Source organism: Solanum verrucosum, unplaced genomic scaffold (assembly GCF_900185275.1).
Source record: "Solanum verrucosum unplaced genomic scaffold, falcon-dt-bn FXZP01000154.1, whole genome shotgun sequence".
NCBI classification, from domain to species: domain Eukaryota; kingdom Viridiplantae; phylum Streptophyta; class Magnoliopsida; order Solanales; family Solanaceae; genus Solanum; species Solanum verrucosum.
In genome coordinates, this window is record NW_026020217.1 from 1655854 (window position 1) to 1680752 (window position 24899).

Below are 24899 nucleotides of genomic sequence, written 5' to 3' on the forward strand. Positions count from 1 at the left end.
AAAATACTCCTTCGATCAATTTTTTAATTCTTGAATTTAAATTATGTAAACTTTAATTAATATTTTAAAATATATCGTTTCATTATATTGACATGACATGATCAATCACAATTTTTTATATATTTTTCTAATAGCTAACTTTAAAAATATCAAGTTACTCGAATCCAATTCAAACTCAAAAACTACTTCAATTGGCTCTCGATAACGAAAATATCAATAAATTAAAATGAATTCATTAATGTAATAAATATTTTTTTAATAAAAATATAATATGCAATTGTATTTTATTTATTTTTAATAAAAAATGGTCAATGACCATAATTTATTAAGAAAAAGCCAAAAAATATGTACTTGTATTGCTCATAAATTAACCACTATTTTTTTTTGGTAGGGGGATCACACTGAAAATAGTCCTACAAAGTAGATCTTCTTGTTACCCACATGAGTTGTGGTGCACAGGTGGGAGTACTTCACTCTTAACTAGAGGTCTCGGGTTCGAGCCCTAGGTATAGAGAAAATCATGTTGAGAGCGTCATCCCCGAATGGGCCCTGCATTACGCTATTCAGATTTAGTTGAGGCTCCAATGTGGACTCCGAACACCAGGTTGAAAACCAAAAAAAATAAATGGTCTTGTTCATTTAATTAAGCAAAAATTGGCATCTATGGCTATAAGAGGACCACTCCTTTTGTTGTTGGCCCATAATTGCTTGACAATTGCCAATAAGTTGATCCCCATAAATCAAATATCCACCTCCCACTGGTCAAAACACTTTTTCCTCTAATGCATAAATCAAATATCTATTGAATATATTTTACTATTATTATTCATGCAAATATGATGTATTCTGCTACAAAAATATTGTATAATCATGAAGAGATTGAATTTTCAGGTTTTCACTATTATTATATACGCTAATACAATGTATTTCGTTATGTTTTAAAATCAAAATGCTAATACCTTTCGTAATTAAGTAAAATCTCAATCTTTTATCACAAATTTGGGCACAAATAACTTTATTTATGAAAATTTTCCTTTTAAAAAATAAGTAACGTTTTTACATATCACTTGTTTAAATAGGTAACTAGAAATATTTACATATAATTTAGCAAAAAAAATTATGACGACGAAGGTGAAGAATGGATGAGGAGTACTAGTGGTGAGTTGGGGTGGTGGGGAGGGGGGTTACAGGCTGACAAAAACAGATTCAAAATTTAGAGTTCATATGTTTTGTTCTGTATTTGCCACCAAATTCATAGTTATCTTAGTTAAATGATTCATATTTAAATATTTATACATATTTAATGAAAAAAGGGAAAGAAATTATAGGCCTTTTATTAAAGATTGATTTTATGCCACTAAATTTGTTGGGTAACTCTTGTATTCAAAAAATGAATATATCACTATAATAATATTATATTATAAAAAAAATGGCTCAAATCATATTGATAAAACTCAATTCAAGTATATTACTACAATTCTCATATATGAGATTCATGTTTTAAAACACATACATTATATGTTCGTTAGAAACCCTATCAAATAATTCCTTTTCTATATAAGGTACCAAATAACCACGCAAAAATTCAACATCCCTTCATTTTGTAAGACAAACTTAATGAATTTCATTCAATTCTTTTAAAGACAACTATAGTTGATGTCTGGTATGATCGGAAAGTTCCGGACAAAAGTTGACACCTTAACCACAAGAGTCACGAGCAGTTTGACACAAAAAATGTTCTTTTAATTGATTTATCTTTTAGTTTCAATTTTTTGTAAGTATATTTAGTAAAAAAAATCGACGAGTCAATGTCACATTGATATTTGATGAGTAGGTGATGTTTTGATTCACTTTTTGATTTTTTTGGAATAATTTTATAATTAAAGTAATTATATTAAATAACTCTCCATTTTGGTAGAAAAATGAAAAATTAAGTTACTATTTCATGACTAGGTAATGTTCATGCACGAGTATATAGAAGGTATATAATGAATGACACGTTTACACGTTTTTATAATACTCTGTACGTATCACATACGCACGCTTTAGTTTTTTTCCTAATCAATCATAGAGATAGGTGATGATAGTTCTTGCAAATTTCAATCATAGAGATAGGTGACGACAGTTCTTGCAAATTTCAAGGAAGCATGGCTTGACACTTGTTTATAATACATTAGCGAAACTAATTTCTTCTTCCCTCTCCTCCAATCATGTGGTGCAACAGCTTGATGTTACTTATATATCCATTAAATCTTATTTTCTATGCTCTCATGAAATATGTTAAAATTAATTATCATCCTTAATAGGAAATTTGGATTGGGTAAGGAACAACTAGGAATGAGTAGGTTATATTTATATGACATGTTTAGTTTCTTTTCTTGTTCAAAAGGACAAAACAACAATTGAATACAAAAAAGTGAAGTAAAAAATCATACTTCTCATGTCTTGTCAATTAAATATGATTGGTTCTAAGTGCACACGTTTCAAGAAAAGAGTGGCACATCGTGGCTCCATTTTTCACCCTTTATTTTCATTTTCAAACTTCCTATACTTGACTCTACTTCCTTGTTTGGATATGACAAACTCATAAGTTGGCTTGCACTTTTGGGGCCTTTATTACATTCTTATGTTAATCCTAAACACATATTTCCTCGAGGTTGTTTGGTTGATGGGATAAAGATAATAATTTCATGGTATCTGATGTGATTATTTTATCGTGCGTTTGATAATAAGTACTCCTTTAGTCTCAATTTACGTTACGAGACATTATTTAACTTAACACAAAGTTTAAGAAAGAATAAAGACTTTTAAAATTTCTGGTCTAAAGCGTTTCTCGATCACTTGTGTGACCATACACATTTAATTAAGGCTAAAATGAAAACTTTCAATTTTATAAACGTGGCATTCCTTTTGGGATAGATTAAAGAGCAAAGTGTGCCACACAAATTGAGACAGATGAAGGATTATTTAACTACAAGATTATTTTATCCCACAATTTTAATATAACGATGGGATACGTAATCTCATATAGAATGCGAAATACAATAATCACATGAGACGTCCTTGTTTATTCCACCCCACCAACCAAACGACCCCTCAAAGAATCTAATTGAGAAATTGACATAAAGAGCGGTCCACCAAAATTATAACCAACATATATATTTTTTTGTATATTGATATGATATACATATTATATTTTTGATACAAATTAGTGTATACTTTGTGATATATTTAGCTAGTAAATGTAATTATCTTTAGCAGACCAACCAAATGTGTAACTTGCCCATTCTAACTTCCATGTACTATGATAACAAGCTGAAGTGTGAATTGTTGATCGATCAACGGAGTGAAAGTTATAAAGGAAATTTAACTCTCAGTCTCATTTACTGCCGCAAATAAAAAAGAAGGACAACCGGAAAACTAACAACAGAAAATAGGGCATCCATTTTAGCCTCTGGCTCAAGATAAATGACTCGTCTCGCTGTGACCTTCTCTTGAATACTTCCTTTGTATCAACAAGAATGACAAATTCGGTATACAAAGATCAATATCTTATTTTTGGTTGTAGATATCGGTTTGTTGAATTTTGAAAAGAATAATAATCTACACATGTACAAAGAAATGCTTTATGATGTTGATTATTGTGTGTATACAAGTATGATATATTGTCCGTAATTTTTATTTTTTATTTTCCACGTGGCTTCTGATATCTATACTGAAGTCCAGTTAAATTTGGATCGCGAGTTGCAGGACCTGTTTGCCTCAACGCTTCCAACATGATGATGTATATAACATAAAGAATGTGCAACTCTGACTGTTATATCAAATTCATAAAGAAAAGCTGTACCTACAAATTGGTTGATTCTGCTCACTAATTTTGCTACATGAAAACTAGCTATAGTTAAAATGAAATCATCGAAATCGCATCAAAAACGATATACAAAAAATACAAACTAAAACTCAGATTCTTCTGATCTCTCCATAACTTTTTCCTCTGTCTTCAGCTGATTCCTGGATGCTGCTGCTCCTTATTCTAGTTTGAATGCAGATATCTAGTTGCTCAAAAATGACCAAAGTTTCCTGTGTTATCGCGAAGAGCAGAGATGATTGTAAAAATCCACTGGATAGCCTTCCTTCGCGTCTTTTTACATGACAAAATGCACAGTTGCTAGTTGCTACAATTAGACATGTTCTGGTGTGATGTTGTACTTCTCACAGATTTTTTGTCCATTTTCGTTCCACCACTTCTCTGCCTCGTCCTCTGAGAAGCATTTCCGGCTGTAAGAAAAGCAAATGAAACTTCAGTAAACATATCAAGAAATAAGTTATGATTCAAGTCGAAGAAGAGTCAAAATAAAGCACTAATTAAGATTTATCTGCAACACATACTACTTTGTGCAACATGATGCTTAATGTTTCATGTAGTCTTTGTTTGATCTCTGATGACACTTTTTAGTTAGGGTATATGGCCGTATGGAGAGTATTATTCCATCTATTTGGATGTCGAATAGACTGTTTTACGAGAAACTTAAATTTATAGCAACAGTGTGAAGGCCAAGGGATGAACATTCATAGTTTTATGGAAATTCTTTTCTTTGGAATCGTGGTCGTGCTTGGATTCATAGTTTATGAACAAGGAAAGTGAAACTTTTCAATAGAATGCACAGTTTTTGGATAAAGAAAGAGTTGAATCCAAGCACGACCACAATTCAAAGGCTTTCGCTAAGCCATCTAGCATGACCACTTTGGGGCAACACAGTTATTAGTTCTCAATTGACAAGAGGAAAGATATGTATATAGTATGTTTAATCTTTTTTGTCATTCTGGTGGAAACTAAAGTGAGGCAGAAGACAAAAATATCGAAATGTACGAGCAACAAATTAAGTGATAGCTGAACAATTACATGGTGTGTGCAAGCAAATGAACAGTTGTGATATCATTGGCATTGTCGAAATTAGACTAGCTTCTATGACAGGAGGCACAATATGGTGATAAATATGTCATGCACCTATGAGAATACGAAAACATGAACAGAGAAATTGCTGACTAATTCTTGAATTCAGAAAACACATGTTATAAGCTCTCATTGAACTTGTTCAAATGGTGTGTTAACTGCTGAAATGAAATAGGTTAAAGGATAAGTACCTGAAACGAACACGTTTCAGTTCATTGCCTCCATCAGGTAAGGAAATAAGATATAGGTACACGCCTGGTTCAACTTGTAACATGCGCTCTGGCTTCTGCCCTCTAGACTTCTTAGCTGAGACAACAGTATTAGAACTATCACTGCACTCGGTTAGGGTTGTGGTAGTTACACATTTACCATTTGAAGGACGGGTACGGTTAAACGATGTTTGTTCAACATTAAAATCTAAATTGCTGGTGGAGATCTGCTCTTCTGGAAGCCTTTCAGTTACCTCCTTCAGCTGTGGAAAATTGGATAATCCATGCCATAAGAATACAGGTCACAGTAATAAACTAATAATGCACATCAGCAAAATCCTACACGCTCCCCCAAAGCTTATAAACAAATGATTCATTTTATGTAGAGAGCTTATGCAAAGACTAGAAAATATAAGATATAACTAAATTAACAAGAACACCAAAGACATACTTACATACTCTGACCGTTTTCTGAGAAACTCAAACAGCTAACTGATGTATAATGAGAACCTTATAGGTCATGCATATGTTAGTATGTACCATGTAAATTTATGTCATGGCAAGACAGCAATAAGCAGAATATACTATTGAATGAATAACGTGCACATTACGATATCCAAACTAATAGGCTGAGTTCCTACATGTACTTTATGTGCAAGAAATATGCAAGTATTAGAGATTAAACGTCTGCATATAAGGATAATCTAACCTGGGCAGTCAGAGACTTGATTATGTGTTTCGCAGCTCTTCTTTTCTCTGCTTCAACAGCTGCTTTTGCAGTTGCATCCATCAGCTGCTTTGTCTTTCTCCCAAGTTCAGCTTCTAGAAGTTGAGATTTGCTTGCAAGTTCTTCCAGCTACAAATAATTTTTGAGTCAAGCTTAGCAGTGTGAAACTTTTGTGATCACTTAGTTGCTCACAGAGGTTTGCGTCAAGAAGATTCAAACTATTGTGTATATTAGTTGCGATCAACTATGTAAACACTATTTAGAATCCAAAAGCATGAGGTAAAGGCGCTGAAATTCCCACCTAGTCCCAAGTCCAATACTAATCTATTTAAGTTGCCATCTTGATTGACCACAAGCTTATTATATAAAGATGAGAAGCTAGTGATAATCCACCTATGTTATTAGGCATCTGATAGTAGTTTGTTTTCTAGTTTAAGATGCTGGACAAAGATTGTAATTTGTAATTAGTTGCTTGTCAAACTAAAGGTGGGCATGCATACAAAATTCAAAAATGTTTTTAGAGGTAAGACAGCTTCATTCTTAAGAAATCAGTATGCTGGAGAAAGATTTTAAAATGGTTTTCACTCCTCATTTCTTCTTCTTGTCAATATGCCTGCGTGATGGTTCATGACGTGTAGATGTGTAGGCTGTCATGTTAAAGGTAACCTAGAAAAGAGAAAACAGCCCATTTTCATGCATAAAATCAACATGTATTTTCTTGAAGCCTAGTTATCTCAATAACACAACTTGGATAATCTGAAAGAGAAACAGTTGATGGTTATATAGGGAGGGAAGAGATTTCGGGAGGCAGAAGAAGAATATACCTTCCTTTCCTAAGAAGATCTAACTCAAGACTATAGCACTGTAGAAACTGTAGAACGTGGTGGAAATATATAGGCAAATAGACAATGAATAATTCCGTTACACCATCAATTTCTTGAGAATGGTATATGAGATGGAAAAGGCAAAGGTATACTAGAGAAAATTGGTCGAAAGGGTAGACAGACTTAAAACTCAGTGAACTGAGATTGGAAGAACTGTTAAGAGTAAAAATAAGGTCTGAAATAGCTGAGTAACTTAACACAGATTCTAGATAGAAGTAAGCAAAAATATTAATCATTTAAGCTTATAATTAAAAAACATCAATCATTTAAGGAATCTAATCTTGTACCACCAAAATCAATATAATGTGTACGACAACAACAACAATATACCCACCCACAAGTGGGGTCTGGGTAGGGTGGTGTGTACGCAGACCTTACCCCTTCCTTGTAGAGGTAGAGAGGCTGTTTCCGGCTTTCGCATGCATACCCATGTATTGATAACACCGCATGCATACACACATATTGGCCACATGGAAAGATCAGTTTTAAATGTGAAGGTTACATGCTCTATTGAACTGGTCCAATGACAGTTTCACATGGGATATTTATAATTTGAATCTTTTGAGAAGCACATAAAGTACAAGTTTTGGCATGAATTTAGCACCACTGCTATGCTGTAAAATGTTTTAGAAAGTACTGAAAGTTAGCAACAGACTATTTGTTTTAGTACCTCATGAACTTGATGAGAGGCAAAAATTAGTGGAGTGCTTATTAATATTAATAATATTAGAACAAGGAACAAATATTTATTATTAGCACGAGAGCCAAAAAACCATAAAGTGATATAGAGTTGAGAAAACACAAGCACTAGGATTTAGAATGAAGAAACTGGAAAATTCATTCACTGCAGAAAAATAGCTCACCTGTGCCTTCAATTGTTTGACCTCCTGGCTTAAGCTATCATTAATTGGCTTCAAATTATCTACAACTACTTCAGCCGTACGAACAGGAGGATATGGAGCTGGTATTGCAGGCCACAGTGCACTGGCCTTTCCTAACAAAGGAGATGTTGACTGAGGGACCACTCTAGTACTTGGAAGAGAAGCTGAGAAGAGACTTTTCGAAACTCGAAATGCACTGATTGGTGATTTGGATAAGGAAAAGCTTTCCCTTGGAGCATTTTCATTTTGAAAAGAAGATGCACGGTTCTCATACTGATCAACCCTGGATATTCTGCCCTGAGCACGGTTGAATGAGTCAGAAGATGAGAGTCTGGAAGTATGGCCTACTAATAGAGGAAACCCACTCTCTTTATCTGTCTGCTCACTTGCCTTATAAAGTGCATTTCCAGCTTTGACTTTTGGAACTCGGGAGAAAGGTTCTGACTCTATTGCCTTCTGTAACTTGTCATAACAATCATCACAGACACGATATGGCTTGCTTGTGCTTGGGGCTAATGATGCTTTAAGTGACTTTTTGCTGCTGCATGCTTTGCAAAAGACAAAACCACAATTGTAACAATTGTGGCGTTTTCTTCTGAAATTGAAAGGGATACGACATCCAAAGCATATAGAATTATCAGCACTCAATGCCCAATTGTGAACACAAATAGCAGCACTAAAATTTGAGCCACACACTATTCTCTTTACTTGTTTATCCCTCAAAATATCTACTAGAGTAGGTGTACACTTATTCTCACAGTCTCCATGACCAAGTTGTCCGTTTTCACCCTTTCCCCATGTATAAACTTCTGTTCTGGAAGTCAAAACTGCAACATGATGTGAACCACAAGAAATTTCCTCCACAGTACTGTCAACGAGATAATCTTCCACACAAATTGGAGACATTCCATTAGCTAGAGGGCAACCAAGCTGACCATAAACATTACTACCCATTGTATATACTCTGCCTGCAGTTGTCAAAGCAACAGTCATGGCATAGCCACAGGCTACCTGACTGAAACTTTTGTCAACCAATGCTGCTATGCACTCAGGAGCTAGTCTGGGTTTATCATCACCGTGTCCTAGTTTCCCTTTATCTCCATCCCCCCAAGTGAATAGTGTTCCAGACGGAGCATCAGATGGTCTAGAATCCAATCCACTCATTAGTTCAACTACAGCAGCAGTGTGCCAAACACCACAAGCAACCTTGAGTGTCTTCAATCCATTGAAAGTTTCCACCTCTCTAGGAGTAATACATCCAGAACGATCTCCGTGACCCAATGCACCAAAAGTTCCATCTCCAAATGTAAACAAGCGGCCAGCAGATGTTATGAGAGCTGTATGCCAAGGCCCACAGGAAACATGAGACACTCTTAAACCTTCCATGAGGCCACATACTTTCTTTGGGATCCAGTGACTGGCTTCGCTTCTGTGTCCAAGCAGACCCGAACTTTTAGCACCGTCACCCCAAGTGTATAGATCCCCAGAGGATGTAACAGCACATGAGTGATATTCCCCACATGCAATCAACTCAACATTCATTCCTTTGAAGATTTTGATAAGCTTGGGATGTGAAACATCTGTTTCCGCCCCATGACCCAGCCTGCCCCCTGCCTCTTCACCCCAGCTGAACGCCTCTCCTTGTTTTGTGACTAACATAGCATGCCTATTACCACAAGAAATATTCTGAACGTCAAGAACCACACTTGACTCCAGTGATTTGGGAGTATTAGCATCAATCCTTGTGCCAGATGATTTACCAATTCTGTGCTTGCCACCACCCAATAGCCCATTGCCAGTACCTTCTCCCCAAATGAAGACATCTCCAAGGTTATCAAAGTCTTCAAGGCAAGAACCCTGGCTAGATGAACTTAGAGCACTGGATAAACTAACTCTAAATGTATCAGCTGTAGAACTTCGAGCATTTGAGTTGTCAACTGCTCCAGCAGACAACGAGCTAAGATTAAAGGAACCTGTTTCAACAAGCGTAGGACTCTTGCCAGCTGCAGTGTATTGAATAATGTCAGCATAAGCATTTCCAAGCCTGCTCTGAGGTAAACTCTCAGTTTTCTGATTGTCTCCTTGATCCTGAGGCAAAAAGATGGTCATACAACATTTTGGATCAGTTGGAGGGGGAAGAGGTGAGAGGAGAGGAAGAATGGACACACAACTGAAGGTACAACAAAATGCCAACATACAATAGATGAAGTTGATGTGGTGACTCGTTGACCATGTGGACTATCCGAAAACACGGTTTCACTTCTTGCATCATATTTTCCTCTGCGAGAGCGTCCCCTAGTAATTATTGCTTTCAGCCCAGTAATCCAAACCTCAGCTTCATCCTTGTCTTTACAGATCTACACAGAATTATCATAACAGTTCTAGATTAATTTTTTTAAGACTTGTAAATATCAAAATGTCATTTTTCCTGACAGGAAAGAATACTTATTTTCATTGAGAAGACAAATCAGAAACCTACCAAGTCCAAAGATCGGTCGTTACAGATGAGAGAAAATGATTGATACTCCTTTTCAGGTCGAGGATACCGCTGGAATATTGCCTGAGGAGGAGAAAATTACCGCTGTTTTGGTCAGCCACTTGAAACTAAAGGTCTAGCACAAGAGGAAGAGGAGTATATAACCACACAGAAAAGGATCTAAACTTGACAAGACGTAAGAATAGCAATGCCCTTGTGAACTATAAAATGTGAAGTCTTTACAATTCAATCATAGAGCACAATAAAAAACTTGATGCAGAAATTACTCTTTCTGATCAATGATCAGAAAATTTAATCCACCTTTCCTTTATAAGGGAAGAAAGTTGTGGGAATACTCAAACTCACAGTTCTCTGTCCAGGAATAATCCTTGATACATGACACAGTTCAAGCTGTTTTTCTTCTTTGTCGTGGTACCATACTACCGCAGATTCGTCCTGACACATCAAGAAATCCCTTAGAGAAACAGTATAAACACAACTAGTAATCAGGTTTTCCAAGCAGTCAAAGAAAACATTAGTATTTAATCAAAGGGATATTCAACATTAAGTTTACTTCTTGAATTTTTCTTGGCCCTAGGATCTCAAACAATTCAATATCTTGTATCTTGTTCAGTATATGAGAACCATAAATGGAAGCTGATATTTTTAGGAAAAAAGAGGAACTCAATAAGCTTTTCTCTTGCTGTTAAAATATGAATGCATGTTTTGAATACTAATGGAGCATTGAAATTCCCTTTTTCACTTTGTTCTTCTGGTGGTGAGTTCTTTTTGATGTTTGATTTCTGTGCAATTCCTTTCCGCTTTCCTAAGAATAATCTCAAATCTCTCTCTTTTAGCTGCTACTGTGAGGGTGACATGCAATAATTTCAACACCATGCCGCATGACCAAAATGCAGTTCTTTCTCTTTCCACCATATCCTTTGACTCTAGCCAAGAACATCTAAGTGTATTATTCCTTTTACTACTTATCGCGTCTCAATACTTTGGTGACAAAATAGCCTACAACATATTTTCTACCTAGACATGGTCTCTAGTTTCAAAGTTCTCAACTGTCAATTCTATGCTAATTAAGGCATAGAAAGAAACCTTAATATCAAGATTTTAAGAGAACAAGGATTTCAAAGCATTTTTTCTATCCTCTGCTACCGCGTACTGCAGATATTAAGAACAAAAAACCGTAGATACTGTACTCCAACTTTGATTTTGTGAACCCCATGACTGCAAATGGAAATAATATTTTGAACAATGAGATAACTAAAGAACTCACATTAGAAAGACGAAAAGGACAAAACTTGGGTTTTCCTCTGCGCCCATACTTCAGCAGATTTGCTCCTTTCTTAAGTGCTGCAATGGCCTTCAAATGAAACAAAGCCAACAGAACAGACAACAAGCAGAAAATTTTAAGCTCAATACCTACATGCAGGGTAATAATGCATTCATTAAATGCATTAAATCAAGAACCTCATAATGTACTCTATAGACATGTTGCTCGGACCCTCCAAAAATGCTACCATACCCGTATCAACAGTGGCAAAACCAGGATTTTCACTAAAGAGGTTCAAAACATAAAGATGTCCACACACACGAAGAAGCCAAAAGCGGGTGTAACATCTACTATATATACATAAAAATAATTTTAACCATGCATAAACAGTGTAAATTTTCACCGAAGGGGTTCCAAAATATGAAAAAGTACACACACAAAGAAGCTAAACAGGAGTTCAACATGCACTACATATACACAAAAAATAACTTTAACCGTGTATAAACAATGTAACTTTCTGCTGAAGGGGATTCAAATGAACCCTTCGGCCCTACCTAGCTCCAACACACGCCTGACAGTATTTTTAAAAAGTCCGAGCAACACAGAATATGTCTATAGTAGTTTGGCAAATAAGAAAAATGGAAGTACCTGATCAATGTCCCTATCAGCAAGACTAGACCTTTGGAAATCAGCCATTCAAGTGGTAATACTATTAGGTGAAAAACCCCAACTGTTGAACCAAAACCCATCAGAAAAACCACAGGGAAAAGTTTTCCCTTTACTAGTATACCCCATATACAAAAAACACAACCAATCCCCTCAGCTACATATATAACAACACCAAATTCCTTCATCTATCCCATTCTACAACTCTTCAAAAATCCTCAACAAAACATTCCCCTTTTCACACATAAAAAAGCAATCAACTTTCAACTCCCCAGCAGCTGAAATCACTTATTCACTCCTACAACAACATGAAAAATCCCTAATAAGTCACCATTTTTCACATTACACAAAATAAATCCAGAAAATTCCAATAAATTCAAGAAATGCAATTAACCAAAAAGGGTCTCATTTTATAACAAAAAGATTGGATTTTTACCTCTTTTTTCTTGAAAATTTGAGGTGATTCACTAATCAACCCCTTGATATTATTATCTGATGAGCCAAAATATTTTCTGGGAGCTCAAGAAATGGATATAAACATGCAAAACAATGAATGTATTTGAAAATTAAGAACAAAAAATACGTTCTTGAAATTGAAACCTTAATTGTTTCAATCTTGAAAAAAAAGGGTTTTTTCAGAAACCCATATTAGTAAAAAATGTAAATAATTCCAAACAAAATTAAGGAATCAGAATTTCTACGTGCGTCCCTTAATGTTCTATTAGGTGTTATCTGTACCAATGATCTCTGTTTTTTAATTGTTATTTATTTAATTAATTAAAATTAATTAATTTAATCCATGTCAGTAACCCGACAAAGTTGTACCTAACCTGGGAATCTCCGATGGATGATTGAGACGTTTGGTTTTGTCTTTTTGACTAATAAGGCCAAAAAATATATTGTTCGTTTTAATTAATTTATCTTTCTTTAAAAAAAAAATAAAAAAAATAAAAATATATATTTTATTTTATTTTATTTTTTTTGGATATATTTAATTTAAGATAATATGATTTATATATTTTTAAAATTTTTTTGTATTAAGTTAAAATAAGACAAAAAAATTAAAATGGAATAAGTATATGTAAATATGTTTGAGATTCTCAATTAGTCAAAAAGGAGAATTCTAAACATGACTTTTTAAATTAAATATCTTTTCCTTTAATCAGATCATCGTTGATTCTTCGTCAGAAAGAAAAAGAAAATAAAAGTGCTTTTTGCTTTTTTCTAGAAAAAAAAAACTGCTATCCTATGAATCTTTATTTTTCAAATGTTACTCTTTTAAACAAGGAATATGGGATTTTTAAAAATAAATCGCATTCATAAATTCATATTTTGAGCATTATGATAGAAAATGAGTAGGTGATCAAGGTTCTTTAGTTTGATTTAGTGTAACCTGTTCTTTTTTTCTTTTATTTCAATTATCATATTATTTAGGGAAAAAGGATAAATATACCTTTGAATTATCGTAAATGGTATCGTCATACTTTTGGAACATTGGTGCCCCTGCCGTCCAAAAAGTTGAGCATATATACCCTTTATACTAACGGACATACACGTGTCATAATCTTATCCATCGACCGATATTTATTAAATATTAGATCGACGGATAAGATTGTGTCACGTGTCCCTATTTAGTCTTTTGTTAGAATGAAGGGCATATATGCTCTAGTTTTTGGATAGCAGAGGCACTAGTGTCCCAAAAAGTAGTATGACGGAGGGTATCTGCATACCATTTAAGATAGTTCGGGGGTATATTTGTCTTTTTTCCCTATTATTTATTGTTGATATTTGTTCTCTTCTTAATTATTTTTAGCTTGACTTTTTCAAAAATTGTATTTGTTTTATATACCCGATTATTGATATGCTTATTCGAGTCGAGAGTCTATTAAAACAATCTCTGTAAATCACAGAAGATAAGATAAGATTGCATACACATCATCTGTTCCGGACTTACTGGTGGATTATTGTTGTATTAATATAAATATATTTTCAATAAGGTTACCATGACATTTTTTTCTTTTTGTTAAGTGCTTTATATTGTTATTGGACCAAAAAGTCCATTTTTAAATTAAAACAAAACCGTCGTTTTCTGAAGAGTGTCATTGTTCCTTATTAAAAAAATTAAATTTGAATAGCAAATTAAATATTCTTAATTAAGAGTGAAAACTGAAAGGATTATCCAAACATAGTTCATCAAAGTAATTAACACACATAACTAATTAAGAAGTAATTTAATAGTACAAAGAGAAATTAATTAATATCGATAATCATCATCAAAGGTCATGTAGTTGTTCCTTCTGGTTCTTGCATCTCTATCAGCCTGCTAAATCAAAATCATTACCATTAAACTCAAAGTTAAAAATGCATGTAAAAATAAGTATCCAACACAAAAGTCCCTTCTCTGTTCTTTACTCTGATGTTCACGCAACTAATAATTACTATCTCAGAAAGTCAATTTCTCTGTTGAGGAAATTTGAAATAAAAAAGAAATGTGACTTTCTAAGATAATAACTACTAGTCGAATGTAGTTTTTACAACAATCATGAACACAATCACTTCCTTCAACTCGAACTATATATATATATATAACGATTTTTTATGCATACATATACTAAATCAGAATCAATTGTCCTATAAGTTGCTATCACTCCTTGGTCATCCAATAGTTATAACAGTAGTTATTTTTTTTAGTAGTAATTATTTTCCTGTAATAGTGTAGTTTTTCATTCCAGTTATTTTTTTGTAATAGTGCAGTTTTAAACTACTTTGTCTCAGGAAATAGAACCAGAAAAGTAATTTCAATTTTTGAGTACTTTAACTCAAGAAATCACAGGTTCTCTCTTAACGAACCAACACCATAGGTAGAAAAAAAGAAAACCTCTTTCCAGACTCCTAATTCACTCAACATTAACTCTGGTTTTGTATTGCAACATCCCATAACTAGATCCATAACAAGGGATAGTAACATAAGCTAAGTACAATGTTACACTTCTGATGATCATTTAAAATCTTGAATCGACCTCTACGAAAACGGTGTTTCAAATTTGGTAATGTGAGCAATCCCTTACTAGGGGTAAAGTAATACATTCAACCCTGTCTATAATAACATTTCACTGTAATAAATTAACAATCGAGTTTCTTTAAAATCAATTTTCATGTTATCTCTAACATGATATATATGTTTCAAAAAATATCCTAACAAACAACACCATTATAAAGAGATTTGACGGTATAAAAACCACCAATATAGATTTACCTTAGCTAAAAGCCTTTCAAATGCTTGTGGTCCATGTTCTTCAATATATTTTTCAGCAGCAGTTAGAACATCATCTGGCTTACTGAAAATATCCTTCTTCAAAGGAACATACCATATTTTAACTTGTGGATTTCTATAAAATGGTCTTATAAAATTCTCATAAACATAACATGCTCCATTGAAGTAAGGTAAAACTAGCCAACATATTGCACCTAGTTTTGCATAAGACCATATTGGAAACCTGAAAGTATAAAACAAATAACATACATCACAAGTCGATTTTTCTAAAATTTATTTATCGATTTGATATAAAACTTGAAAATTTGAATCTTACCATTCAATGAGCTTAGAAAAGCTAAGTTCAAAGAGAGTAATCAAAGAATAAAGAACCCAATACGTTAGCCATTGTCGATCATCTGCACGAGACTTTGTTTCTATTGCCTTAATAGATGTATACCTGCAAAATTATAAAAATCAGTAACAAAAAGGTACTGAAATCAGTTACCTAAAAGAAAAAAATATTAAAAAAAATACACTCTTAACTTTACTATGGAGATCAAGTAACTTACAGAGGATAAACAAGAGAGACTAGAGGCCTGGAGGAACAAAAAAGTCGAATCTTTAGCATGTGAAATGACTAAGTAAAATATCGTAGCAAGAACAAAAAAAAAGTGTGATAACGTAACGATATGACATCTGAGCCTAACTTAACCCCAAAAACAAGCTCATAAGGGAAGGATTGCCCAAGTCCATATAAGCAGATCACCAGTCTATTCACGACTTTTACCTACTCTAACATTATACAAATATATATAGATGAAGATTGAGAATGCTTACAAAGCAAGAACATCAATATTTTTGGCAATTACAGCAAGAACATTGTTGTCTGAACCCATTTTTTTGATAAATGAACACTCAACTAGTAAGAAACAGTAGTACTAGGGAGGAGTGGCTATTAATTAGAAGATGAAGTGAGAAAGAAGAACCTGAGTTGATAGTGTAAATGCATGGACTTTTTAGTACAGAAAGGAGTCAAAAAGGTAAGTGGAAAAAAGAGTGAATTATGGAAAGTACGAAAAAGAAAATGATTGAAAACAGTTTTTGAATAAATTTTTCTTTTCAAGAAGCATCTTATGCTTCACGAAAATCGAGGCACCGAAAAATGAATAATTGGAACTTCATTTCCTGTGTGTGAGGACTGAGGATTCACTCAAAAGTCAAATATTAACACGCAGTCCGAAAACTAATGTGAAATGTCACTCGTGGGGTGAAGATGAGGTATGTTAGACGGTGGAGAGAACACAATCAATACGGAATGCCACTTGTAGAACTTGTTTTCTCTACTTCAACTAGGGAAGTCATTTTTCTCATCTTTAAAAAACTACTTTTACTAGAGAATATTTTCAAAAATTTAGCCACAATCACCTATGTTAACAATGTCATAGGGGTCTGTGGCTCTTGTAGGGCACTTTTATATGATAACGGTAGTTTCGGCCCTGCTTGCACTAGCTTGACTATTCTACCAGGTGCTTTCTAATTCTCACTAGCACAATTAGCAGGTAAATTGCCCCTCTAAGGCTTAGGCAGATGAGAAAAAAATCACCTAGCGTTTGTCTCTGCAGGGATTTGGACTCTCGATGTTTCAACACTTGTCCAGAGTCCTAGCCTCATTATGATCTTCATGATTTCTTCCATGCTCTGCTGTGGTTGATCAGAAGCTTCAGCATTTTAACCATCCATCACGTCTTTTACCACGTTCTTTGGGAAAGACGGATGTCTCTTCTATTTCTGGAATGGTTATTCACTGTAAAGCAAAAACAACATGTTTTAAGCTAAGTTAAGCAATAGTGCAATGTGCAATACAACAACTATCTTGAACAAGCAAGTGCAGTCAACCTTTTGTAGCCAACAGGAATAGTTCAAGTGCAAGAACCATGCAAAACAAAGAAAGCTTACTGGTTCCTCACACTCGAATTCATTACCACTTAAATGATCAACTTAAATTCTTCAACTACTCAAACATGAATCATGGCATGCTACTAAGTCCTAACAATAGTAACTCCGTGTTTATTCATCATGACATAGTGGGGGACCTGATGAAGGCAACTATTCATAAGAGTCGAAAATGCATCTCCACTGTTTTTAACTTCTAATTAGCAAGAGCCTTACACACATAGTACAGATGAATGCCAAAAGCATCTTTTTTCAGTTACATCTCATGGTTGAGACTCGAGAGTAAATGAGTAAACATTAGTCAAAAGTTCCAAAAAAAAGAGTGCCAAATGAGTCCCACAAAATGATTAAGATTTAATCTTTAGACAAGGTGTCAAAACGAATACACTATAGGCAAGTATACAATGAATTATGTCGAACTTCAGTTTTCATTAGATTAAAATCATACCTGATACCAAACTCGAGATAGTGTTTGAGGAATGAGGCATGATATTTCTACTTGTTGATGAAGACCTTGAAATCATAATTCTGCATCTCTTCAACTTGTGATTCCCTGATGACCATGGCTGACTCGACAAGCGATTCTTTGCATGACTTCACCTCAATGGATATTAGAGATGTGATGTCTCCAAAGCGAGAAGGGATTGCCTCGAGATATCGACATCTTCTCAGTACCAAGTGTTCAAGGCGAGGAAAAGCATCGTCAGAGACATTCCATTTTTTAAAACAAGGACAATCAACTACTTTCAAAACTTTGAGTTGATGGAACTTGTCACTCGTCACTTCCCATTCGGCCTTTGAGAAAAATACTGCTACCAGCTTGAGTACCTGAAGGTTTGGAAGCATTGCAATGCTTGATTGCAGCCAATACATGGTAAAGTTCGACAAAGTCAATTTTTTGAGATTTGGTGGAAAGTTGGATAGAGAACTTCCGCAAGAATCCATTTTAATACTGAGTGTCTCAAGCCGTGTTAGGGAGCTCATTACATGAGAAGGATAACCCCAACCAACAAATGAGCATCTCAGTTTTCGAAGGTTAGGTGTTCTCAACATCAATTCTGCATCCCTCACACAACAAAAAGTTGGAGAGGAAAGAGTTATCAAATTGTCGAATTTTGAGTTCTGAAGCAATTCTTCCGCAGCATTTAAAGTGGAAAAATGAGCTTTGCTATGTATCTGCAGATGTCTCAATTTAACCATCTTCAAAAGTGTAAGTGGCAATATCAATTTTCCTCCCATCGGTTTGACTATCAAAGTTTCAAGGTTTCGAAGATTGACTATGGACGATGTGATTGACTTCTGAGAAGTTCGTGCAGCAAAATACCTCAGGTAAATTAGCTCAGTTGGGAAAGAATCAATTACAATGAACTCCAAATTCAACACTTTTAGAAATCTGAAGTAAATGTGAGAGAATTGAACAATTGAAAAGGAACCCTTGTTTCTATCTTCCCTGCAACGTACAGTGCCAACAAGTGAGCTCCATTCCACAAGATCAACCACTTGAGAATTAATGGACATGTGACGTTGAACAAGCTGCTTGTGAGAGTAAATAGAGGAAGACGTATTGACATTTTGGTCCCTGTAAAGATAGAAATTCTAGAAACTATTAACTTTCAAATACAGATTGCTTGATGAATTGATCAAATAATTTAACACTGAATAGTGTATTACCGTTTCATCCACAGTAGAAGATTCTTCTCCTTGGCTCTTTCCTTACAGAAATAAAGCAACAGGTCATGAATACGGCATGTTTTGATCTTACCGCCGGAACCCCATTTAGCAACCATAACTAGATTTCTTCCAATAAGATTCTCCAAGTAGCCTTCTGCTATATCCTCCAGACTCTTGTCATCACGACTTTTTATAAATCCTTCTGAAATCCATAACCATGTCAAGATTGAAATGTTGATTTCTTTGTCCTCCAAAAATACTCCAAAATAAAGAAAGCAAGGCTTTAGATGATAAGGTAAATTCTGATAACTTTGCTCTATGATGGCCTTCGAGTTGCTGAGAACGTTAGTACATAAATTCATAGCCACTTGTTTCCAGCATTGTTCACTCTTCTCCATCTTTGTTAGCATACCAGCCACCAAAACAATTGAAAGAGGCAACCCCCTACACTTGTTTGCTATTTCTTGCCCAACATTTGAAAGGAGCACGGAGCAGCTTTCTACACCAAATACTTTCTGTTTTAGTAACTTCCAACTTTCATCATCATTAAGAATACGAAGATGAAGTGGATCACTAACAGATTTAGCATTTTCAGCAACATCAGCATGTTGTGTTGTTAGGATAATTCTACTTCCATTATTGGAATCATGGAAACAACATCTTAAATCATCCCAAACACTAGCTTCCCATATGTCATCAACAAGGATAAGATATCTTTTCCACAATAAAGTTTTGCGAAGCTGATCTGCTAATACATCCGTAGACAATTTAGTAAGAGTAGGAGACTCACCAATGGCATCACGTAGAATGGAAAGTAACACACTCCTACGTGAATATGCTTGGGATACACAACATTTTGCACGGATATCAAATCGAGAGACAACTAACTCGTCAGAATAAAGTTTGTTGGCCACAGTTGTCTTGCCTAATCCAGGCATTCCAACAACTGAGATAACATCTAGCTGTTTGGTTCCTCTTATTAGTTGTTCTCTTAGTTTTTCCATAACATCTTCAAAACCGACAACTTCTTCACCGGTCATCCTTGGAGTGTTAGTCGATTCTGATGATATATGAGCAGGGGTGGTATCCAAGGTATCATGTAATACAAAGGCAAACTTAAAAAGTTCCTTTTCCTGAATCTTTGTGACCTCTTCCTTGATAAGTATAACTTCCTTTATGATGTCGAAGAGCCAACGAACAAGACACCATTCAGGAACTCCTTTTCTAATAAAAGCATCAACTATATATTCCACCTCATAAGCTTTGCCATTTAATAGTGCAGCACAATGTTGGAGCCTTTCATGCTTATTGTAGCACTCTTCCGCCACATCCTTGAGAAAAGGTTGTAAGCCCTCGAGTTCCTTCTGAATAACTTGAAGTTGGCTCTTAACAAAAGAATAATGTGAATCTGAATAACGGTCTTGGAATTCCTTCAAGTTGTTCAGAAGGAAATCAACACAGCCTAGTCCATGAACCCTAGGCAAATTAGATTGAAATGCCTTTCGACTCACGAGGAAGATCACTTCCTTGATATGCTGAATGCTTTTGGGCAAATCAATAAATAGTCTTTGGTTCACTTCCTCCTGCTCCTCACTATCATATAACGAGTAAACGAGAAGTCCCACATCAATGATGACAGTATCAATATCTTTAAGATGAAATTCAAGACCCAGTGTTGGCAAATGGATCAGACTGGCTCTCAAGAATTTGAGCATCTCCACAAGGGTCGCCATTTGATGATTCAAAAACTCTATCCGACTAAGAGTACTAATACTCCGTATCTCCTCCAAGTTGTGCATGAGAGTCTCCACAAAGCCAGCTTCAATCTCAGCTACATACACATTTTGGATATTCATAGACAAATCTGATTGCATTTTCCATTTCAAAGCTTGTAGTACATCCACATAGATTTTGCGGATGCACGGATTAACAGGCTTAATCCTCATCCGCACGAGATAAGAAAGCAAGAAACTCATCTCACCAGGAACCAAATCCTGATCTCTGTTATTGTCATAGCTGGGCATGTACAACCAGACAACCATTGCTGCAAACCCAGCCACAACTAGAACATGACCGAAGAAAGTACGTACGCTCTGAGGCTCAGCACACCACCTGTTTGATAAAAAGCCTACAAGACTCTTCAACAACTTCAGCTCTTTTAAAACCTCCTGTATTTCGCGAGAACAGAGATCATCAATCTCTGCTAACTCGTGAAGATTCTGTACAACACCATTGATGAATTTCATTACAAACTTGGAATTATCAACCCCACTCTTTTCGAGCGAAGGCAATTTCAATGCAATTCCGGAGAAGAAGGAGTAATTAGCTCTGATTTCCATCTTAGTCACCCGAATTTTGTTTTGCAGCAGGGAAGTAAGGCGATTGAGATTTTGATATATTTTTGATACATCAAATGCGGAATCTTGAAACAGAGCATGAACTTTCTGAGTGACATTTAGCATGTTTGGTTCATCAGTGAAGCTCTGAATACTGAGAAAAATATCCATGAATTTGAACTCTGTTTTGAGTAAATAAATTCGTTCCTTTATAGTCTCCGGCATGTAACTACCCCATTCGTCTTCAATTCGCTGCAAAAAATCGAGCGGGTGATGTTTTTTTGAAGACAAATATTTGCCGGAAAACATGTTTCTTGAATTTGCGGGAAGGGGAAGAAGGAGAGCAGCTAACAGCTTGTTTGAATGATTGTTACTTGTTACCTATACTCCCTTTGAGTCAAACTTTAAAAAGATATTTAAAATTAAATAAAAGTACTAGTAAGTCAAAATAATTGACTGCAACATAAATGAAAAGATTATAATTAGCCCTTGAGGCTCAGTTGGTTTGGAGGGTGGTCATCCACACATATAATTCGGGATCAACTCCCTCAATTTTCTGAGTCGAACCTGTCGGTTGTCGCATGAGGCTAGCCTAATATATGTTGTGTGGTTTGCAATATATTACATATGGATGAATTTACCCTAATTTGTATCTATTGTATTGTATTGTAGATATATTTTTATATATAAAAAAAGGATAAAAGACAGTAAAATTGTTAAATAAAATTAAAAAAAAATGAGAAAAAGGAAGAAGAAGAAAATAATAACGTGATTAGACCAAATCGATCACCATATTTTTTCATTTCATAACAATTAATTTCAACAATATGATACAACAAAATATTAAAAAAAGGTATAGAATAATCAAAACAATTTACTTAAAAGTATCAATATTTATGATACAATACATGAATAAGTAATAACAATCCAAACAAAACTAAAACAAGATCCTTGTCTCAACTTTTGGTAACAATCGAAGTTATTCAATTACACGTAATTTAAGTTTTAGGAATTCGAACTTGAGTTTTAGCATCACATTTTATTTACTAATTTATAATTAATTAAAATTATTGAGTTCGAATAAACTCATTTGACTTATCCTCTATGACCGCCCATGCACTAATGAAAGTTCCTTTTATCTCTTTATTTTTTCATTATCATTTTTAATGAATAAAATAATGGTTTGACTTTTTACTTTAACTAGACCAAGTAATTCACATTACAAAGTCCACAATAAAACCGACCACTAATGATTAAAACACCAAAATGATCCATAGATAGATAGCCACCCTTTTGTGGAATTTAATTAGATTCTAGATTTTAATGAGTTAAAACTAGAATACAAATGAGTTGTGGAAATTAAAGGGTACCATATATAAAGATGCTTCCAAGAAACTTACAAAAAGACTCTTTTGATACATTGAATCAAATGACTAGATGATGAAGTGTGTTTGGATGAAATTATGTGGAGTATAAGGATTGGGATGATAAATTGAAATAAATATAGTATGAAGTACAAAAATTCTAATAATTTGAGCTTTAATTATATTCTATTTCGAAAGTTTCCTAAATTATAATAATTTCAATTTTTCAAAACTCACAGATATATTGCTCCTTTGCTCGATACATAACAAACAATACATACGTTAAATATCAGATACATAACTATAAAATCAAATTTATACTGATTTTGATTTGAAATAATTGACGTTATGTATCAACAATAATATTTGTACTAGATACATTGTGTACAAACAAAATTATAATGTATATGATAAAAGTGAAGTGATGTATACAAATGTTAAGAGAGAGAAGGAAAAAAAAGATTTTTGTAATTAATTCAAATGGTAGAGATTTTTAGAGATTATATTATCTTAAGTCGTGTAATTACATAATTTTTCCATAAGGGTTTTCTAGATTATGTTTTCTTAGTAATAATTTTCATTTCAAAATAAGTGTTATCTTAGCAAAAATCATGTTCATTAAGAAATATATATATATATATATATAATGTGTAGTTTACTAAACTATCTGCATTTAATAAATGTTTTTGAAAATTAAACACTATTAAAAAGATAAAGTATAAGAAACGTTATAGTTAAAAAAACATACTAATTTTTGTCTTGAATTTCTAAGTGATACTTATTCTGGACTTTTTTTTTTGCTAAGGTGACAATATCATGCGAGAGTATTATAAAAGAATGAAAAGTGATCTTTTACGGAAAAGGGTCAAAATGCCTTCACACATAGTGAAATCGAATAAAAATTCCTACAATTAATAGTTTGGTCCAAAAAATGTTACTTAATGGTTAAATATATCCTTTTTCAAATATATATATATATATCTTTCTTATTTATCCTACTTTAGTTTTAAAAAAATAATTAAAATTAAAAATATTTCTTATTTTATTATAGGGAAACGACTCAAATATGCCATCAAACTTTGACAAAAGGCTTATCTATACCATCCGTTAAAAGTTTGGCTCATCTATGCTATTTTCGTTTGAGAAAAAAACTCATCCATGCAATTATTTGTTAATTGAAAAAAAAATAATCAAATTTTGTAAAATTATTTTTATGATTCGGCCACGCCACTAATTATTTTTTTTTTTTAAAAAAGGAAAAGGCTCAAATATGCCATCAAACTTTGTGAAAAGGTTTATCTATGCTATATACCATTTCAATTAACAAATAATGACATAAATGAACCTTTTCTCAAATAAAAATGACATGAATGAGCCAAACATTTAATTGATGGCATAGATGAACCTTTTTTTTTATCATTTCTTTTGGTAAGTAAATATTTTATTTACCAGAATGAACATTTCGAAACATCAAGCCAGCAAGCTTGGACATGAAACCCCAAGTTCTGCTAAGTATCACAGTCTAATAACTATATCTATGCAACTATGACATCAATTGTTTTTTTATCGTTATCTAAAAGAACATTATGATGAGTTTACTATGATCTTATATATACGACATGTATCATCAAAGGTTACATTAAATTATTTTATTTTAATTGATAAAATAATATTAAGAAGAAAAAAATTATTTCCTGCATTTTATTAGTTAAAGTGATGTTAAAAAAAGAAAACAAGAATAAGGTTCTTTAAAAGTAATATTTTTTTTTATCATAAACAAGATATGCTTAAAAAGAAAAAAAAACAATATATTTACCGGAAAAAAGAATTTTTAACCCATTTTAATAACAATAAATGCGGTGAAAGTTTTTTTTAATAATAAGTGCATTTCTGGATCAAACTATTAACTACAAGAGTTTTTTTGGACCAAAGTATTGAGGACAAGAGCATTTTTGGACCAAACTATAAATAGAGGACATTTTTTTTTTATTTCATATAATTTAAGGACAATTTTAACTCTTTTCCATTTTTTAAAGGAATGAATCGGTCATCTATGATACCTTGTCAGTATATGACATATACCATGGTATCATAGAGGATTGATAAGTGTCCTTTTAATGAATGAATTAATATTCTATGATACCTTATCAGTACATGATATATATCATATGAGTATCATTGAGGATTAATTAATATCTTTTTTTAAGAAATGTATATGCTTTTATGGAATCATGTCA

The 24899-nt window shown here is 33.7% G+C and overlaps 4 protein-coding genes across 6 annotated transcripts in view; all 4 read right to left on the bottom strand.

Annotated features, from left to right (window-relative positions):
• The window catches only part of LOC125830831 (40S ribosomal protein S9-2), a 396173-nt gene that overhangs the window by 18797 nt on the left and 352477 nt on the right, over positions 1–24899 (bottom strand). The gene's annotated exons all lie outside the window — the stretch shown is intronic.
• On the bottom strand, positions 4171–12794 carry LOC125830823 (PH, RCC1 and FYVE domains-containing protein 1-like). Its single transcript, XM_049509997.1, has 10 exons — positions 12519–12794; positions 12065–12380; positions 11420–11506; positions 10498–10587; positions 10135–10215; positions 9854–10012; positions 7638–9743; positions 5873–6019; positions 5146–5426; positions 4171–4278 (listed from the first exon to the last, which is right to left on the bottom strand). The coding sequence occupies exons 2-10, from the start codon at positions 12110–12112 to the stop codon at positions 4182–4184; spliced, it is 3096 nt and encodes a 1031-aa protein (XP_049365954.1). The 5' UTR covers positions 12113–12380; positions 12519–12794; the 3' UTR covers positions 4171–4181.
• On the bottom strand, positions 14240–16336 carry LOC125830833 (HVA22-like protein c). Of its 2 annotated transcripts, none has more exons than XM_049510009.1 (5): positions 16176–16336; positions 15908–15934; positions 15673–15795; positions 15339–15579; positions 14240–14402 (listed from the first exon to the last, which is right to left on the bottom strand). In XM_049510009.1, exons 1-5 carry the CDS (start codon positions 16232–16234, stop codon positions 14337–14339), a joined length of 516 nt encoding a protein of 171 aa, XP_049365966.1. In that variant the 5' UTR covers positions 16235–16336; the 3' UTR covers positions 14240–14336. The 2 variants fall into 2 exon arrangements, with proteins under 2 accessions (XP_049365966.1, XP_049365965.1); XM_049510008.1 differs by having other exon boundaries at positions 14301–14405.
• On the bottom strand, positions 16987–21607 carry LOC125830821 (putative late blight resistance protein homolog R1B-23). Its single transcript, XM_049509996.1, has 3 exons — positions 18963–21607; positions 17740–18870; positions 16987–17096 (listed from the first exon to the last, which is right to left on the bottom strand). The coding sequence occupies exons 1-2, from the start codon at positions 21605–21607 to the stop codon at positions 17787–17789; spliced, it is 3729 nt and encodes a 1242-aa protein (XP_049365953.1). The 3' UTR covers positions 16987–17096; positions 17740–17786.

What these genes read in the sequence shown, in the direction of transcription:
- LOC125830821 (XM_049509996.1), bottom strand. Translation starts at nt 21,607, where the DNA reads ATGTTTTCCGGCAAATATTTGTCTTCAAAAAAACATCACCCGCTCGAT. An exon ending in CTTCTACTGTGGATGAAACG is followed by an intron (nt 18,871 to 18,962) that starts GTAATACACTAT and finishes CTATCTTTACAG; the next exon opens with GGACCAAAATGTCAATACGT.
- LOC125830833 (XM_049510008.1), bottom strand. Translation starts at nt 16,234, where the DNA reads ATGGGTTCAGACAACAATGTTCTTGCTGTAATTGCCAAAAATATTGAT. An exon ending in AATATTGATGTTCTTGCTTT is followed by an intron (nt 15,935 to 16,175) that starts GTAAGCATTCTC and finishes TTGTTCCTCCAG; the next exon opens with GCCTCTAGTCTCTCTTGTTT. An exon ending in TTGAAAGGCTTTTAGCTAAG is followed by an intron (nt 14,406 to 15,338) that starts GTAAATCTATAT and finishes ATTTTGATTTAG; the next exon opens with CAGGCTGATAGAGATGCAAG.
- LOC125830823 (XM_049509997.1), bottom strand. Translation starts at nt 12,112, where the DNA reads ATGGCTGATTTCCAAAGGTCTAGTCTTGCTGATAGGGACATTGATCAG. An exon ending in GTCCTTTTCGTCTTTCTAAT is followed by an intron (nt 10,588 to 11,419) that starts GTGAGTTCTTTA and finishes TTGATGTGTCAG; the next exon opens with GACGAATCTGCGGTAGTATG. An exon ending in CTGAAACGTGTTCGTTTCAG is followed by an intron (nt 4,279 to 5,145) that starts GTACTTATCCTT and finishes CTTTTCTTACAG; the next exon opens with CCGGAAATGCTTCTCAGAGG.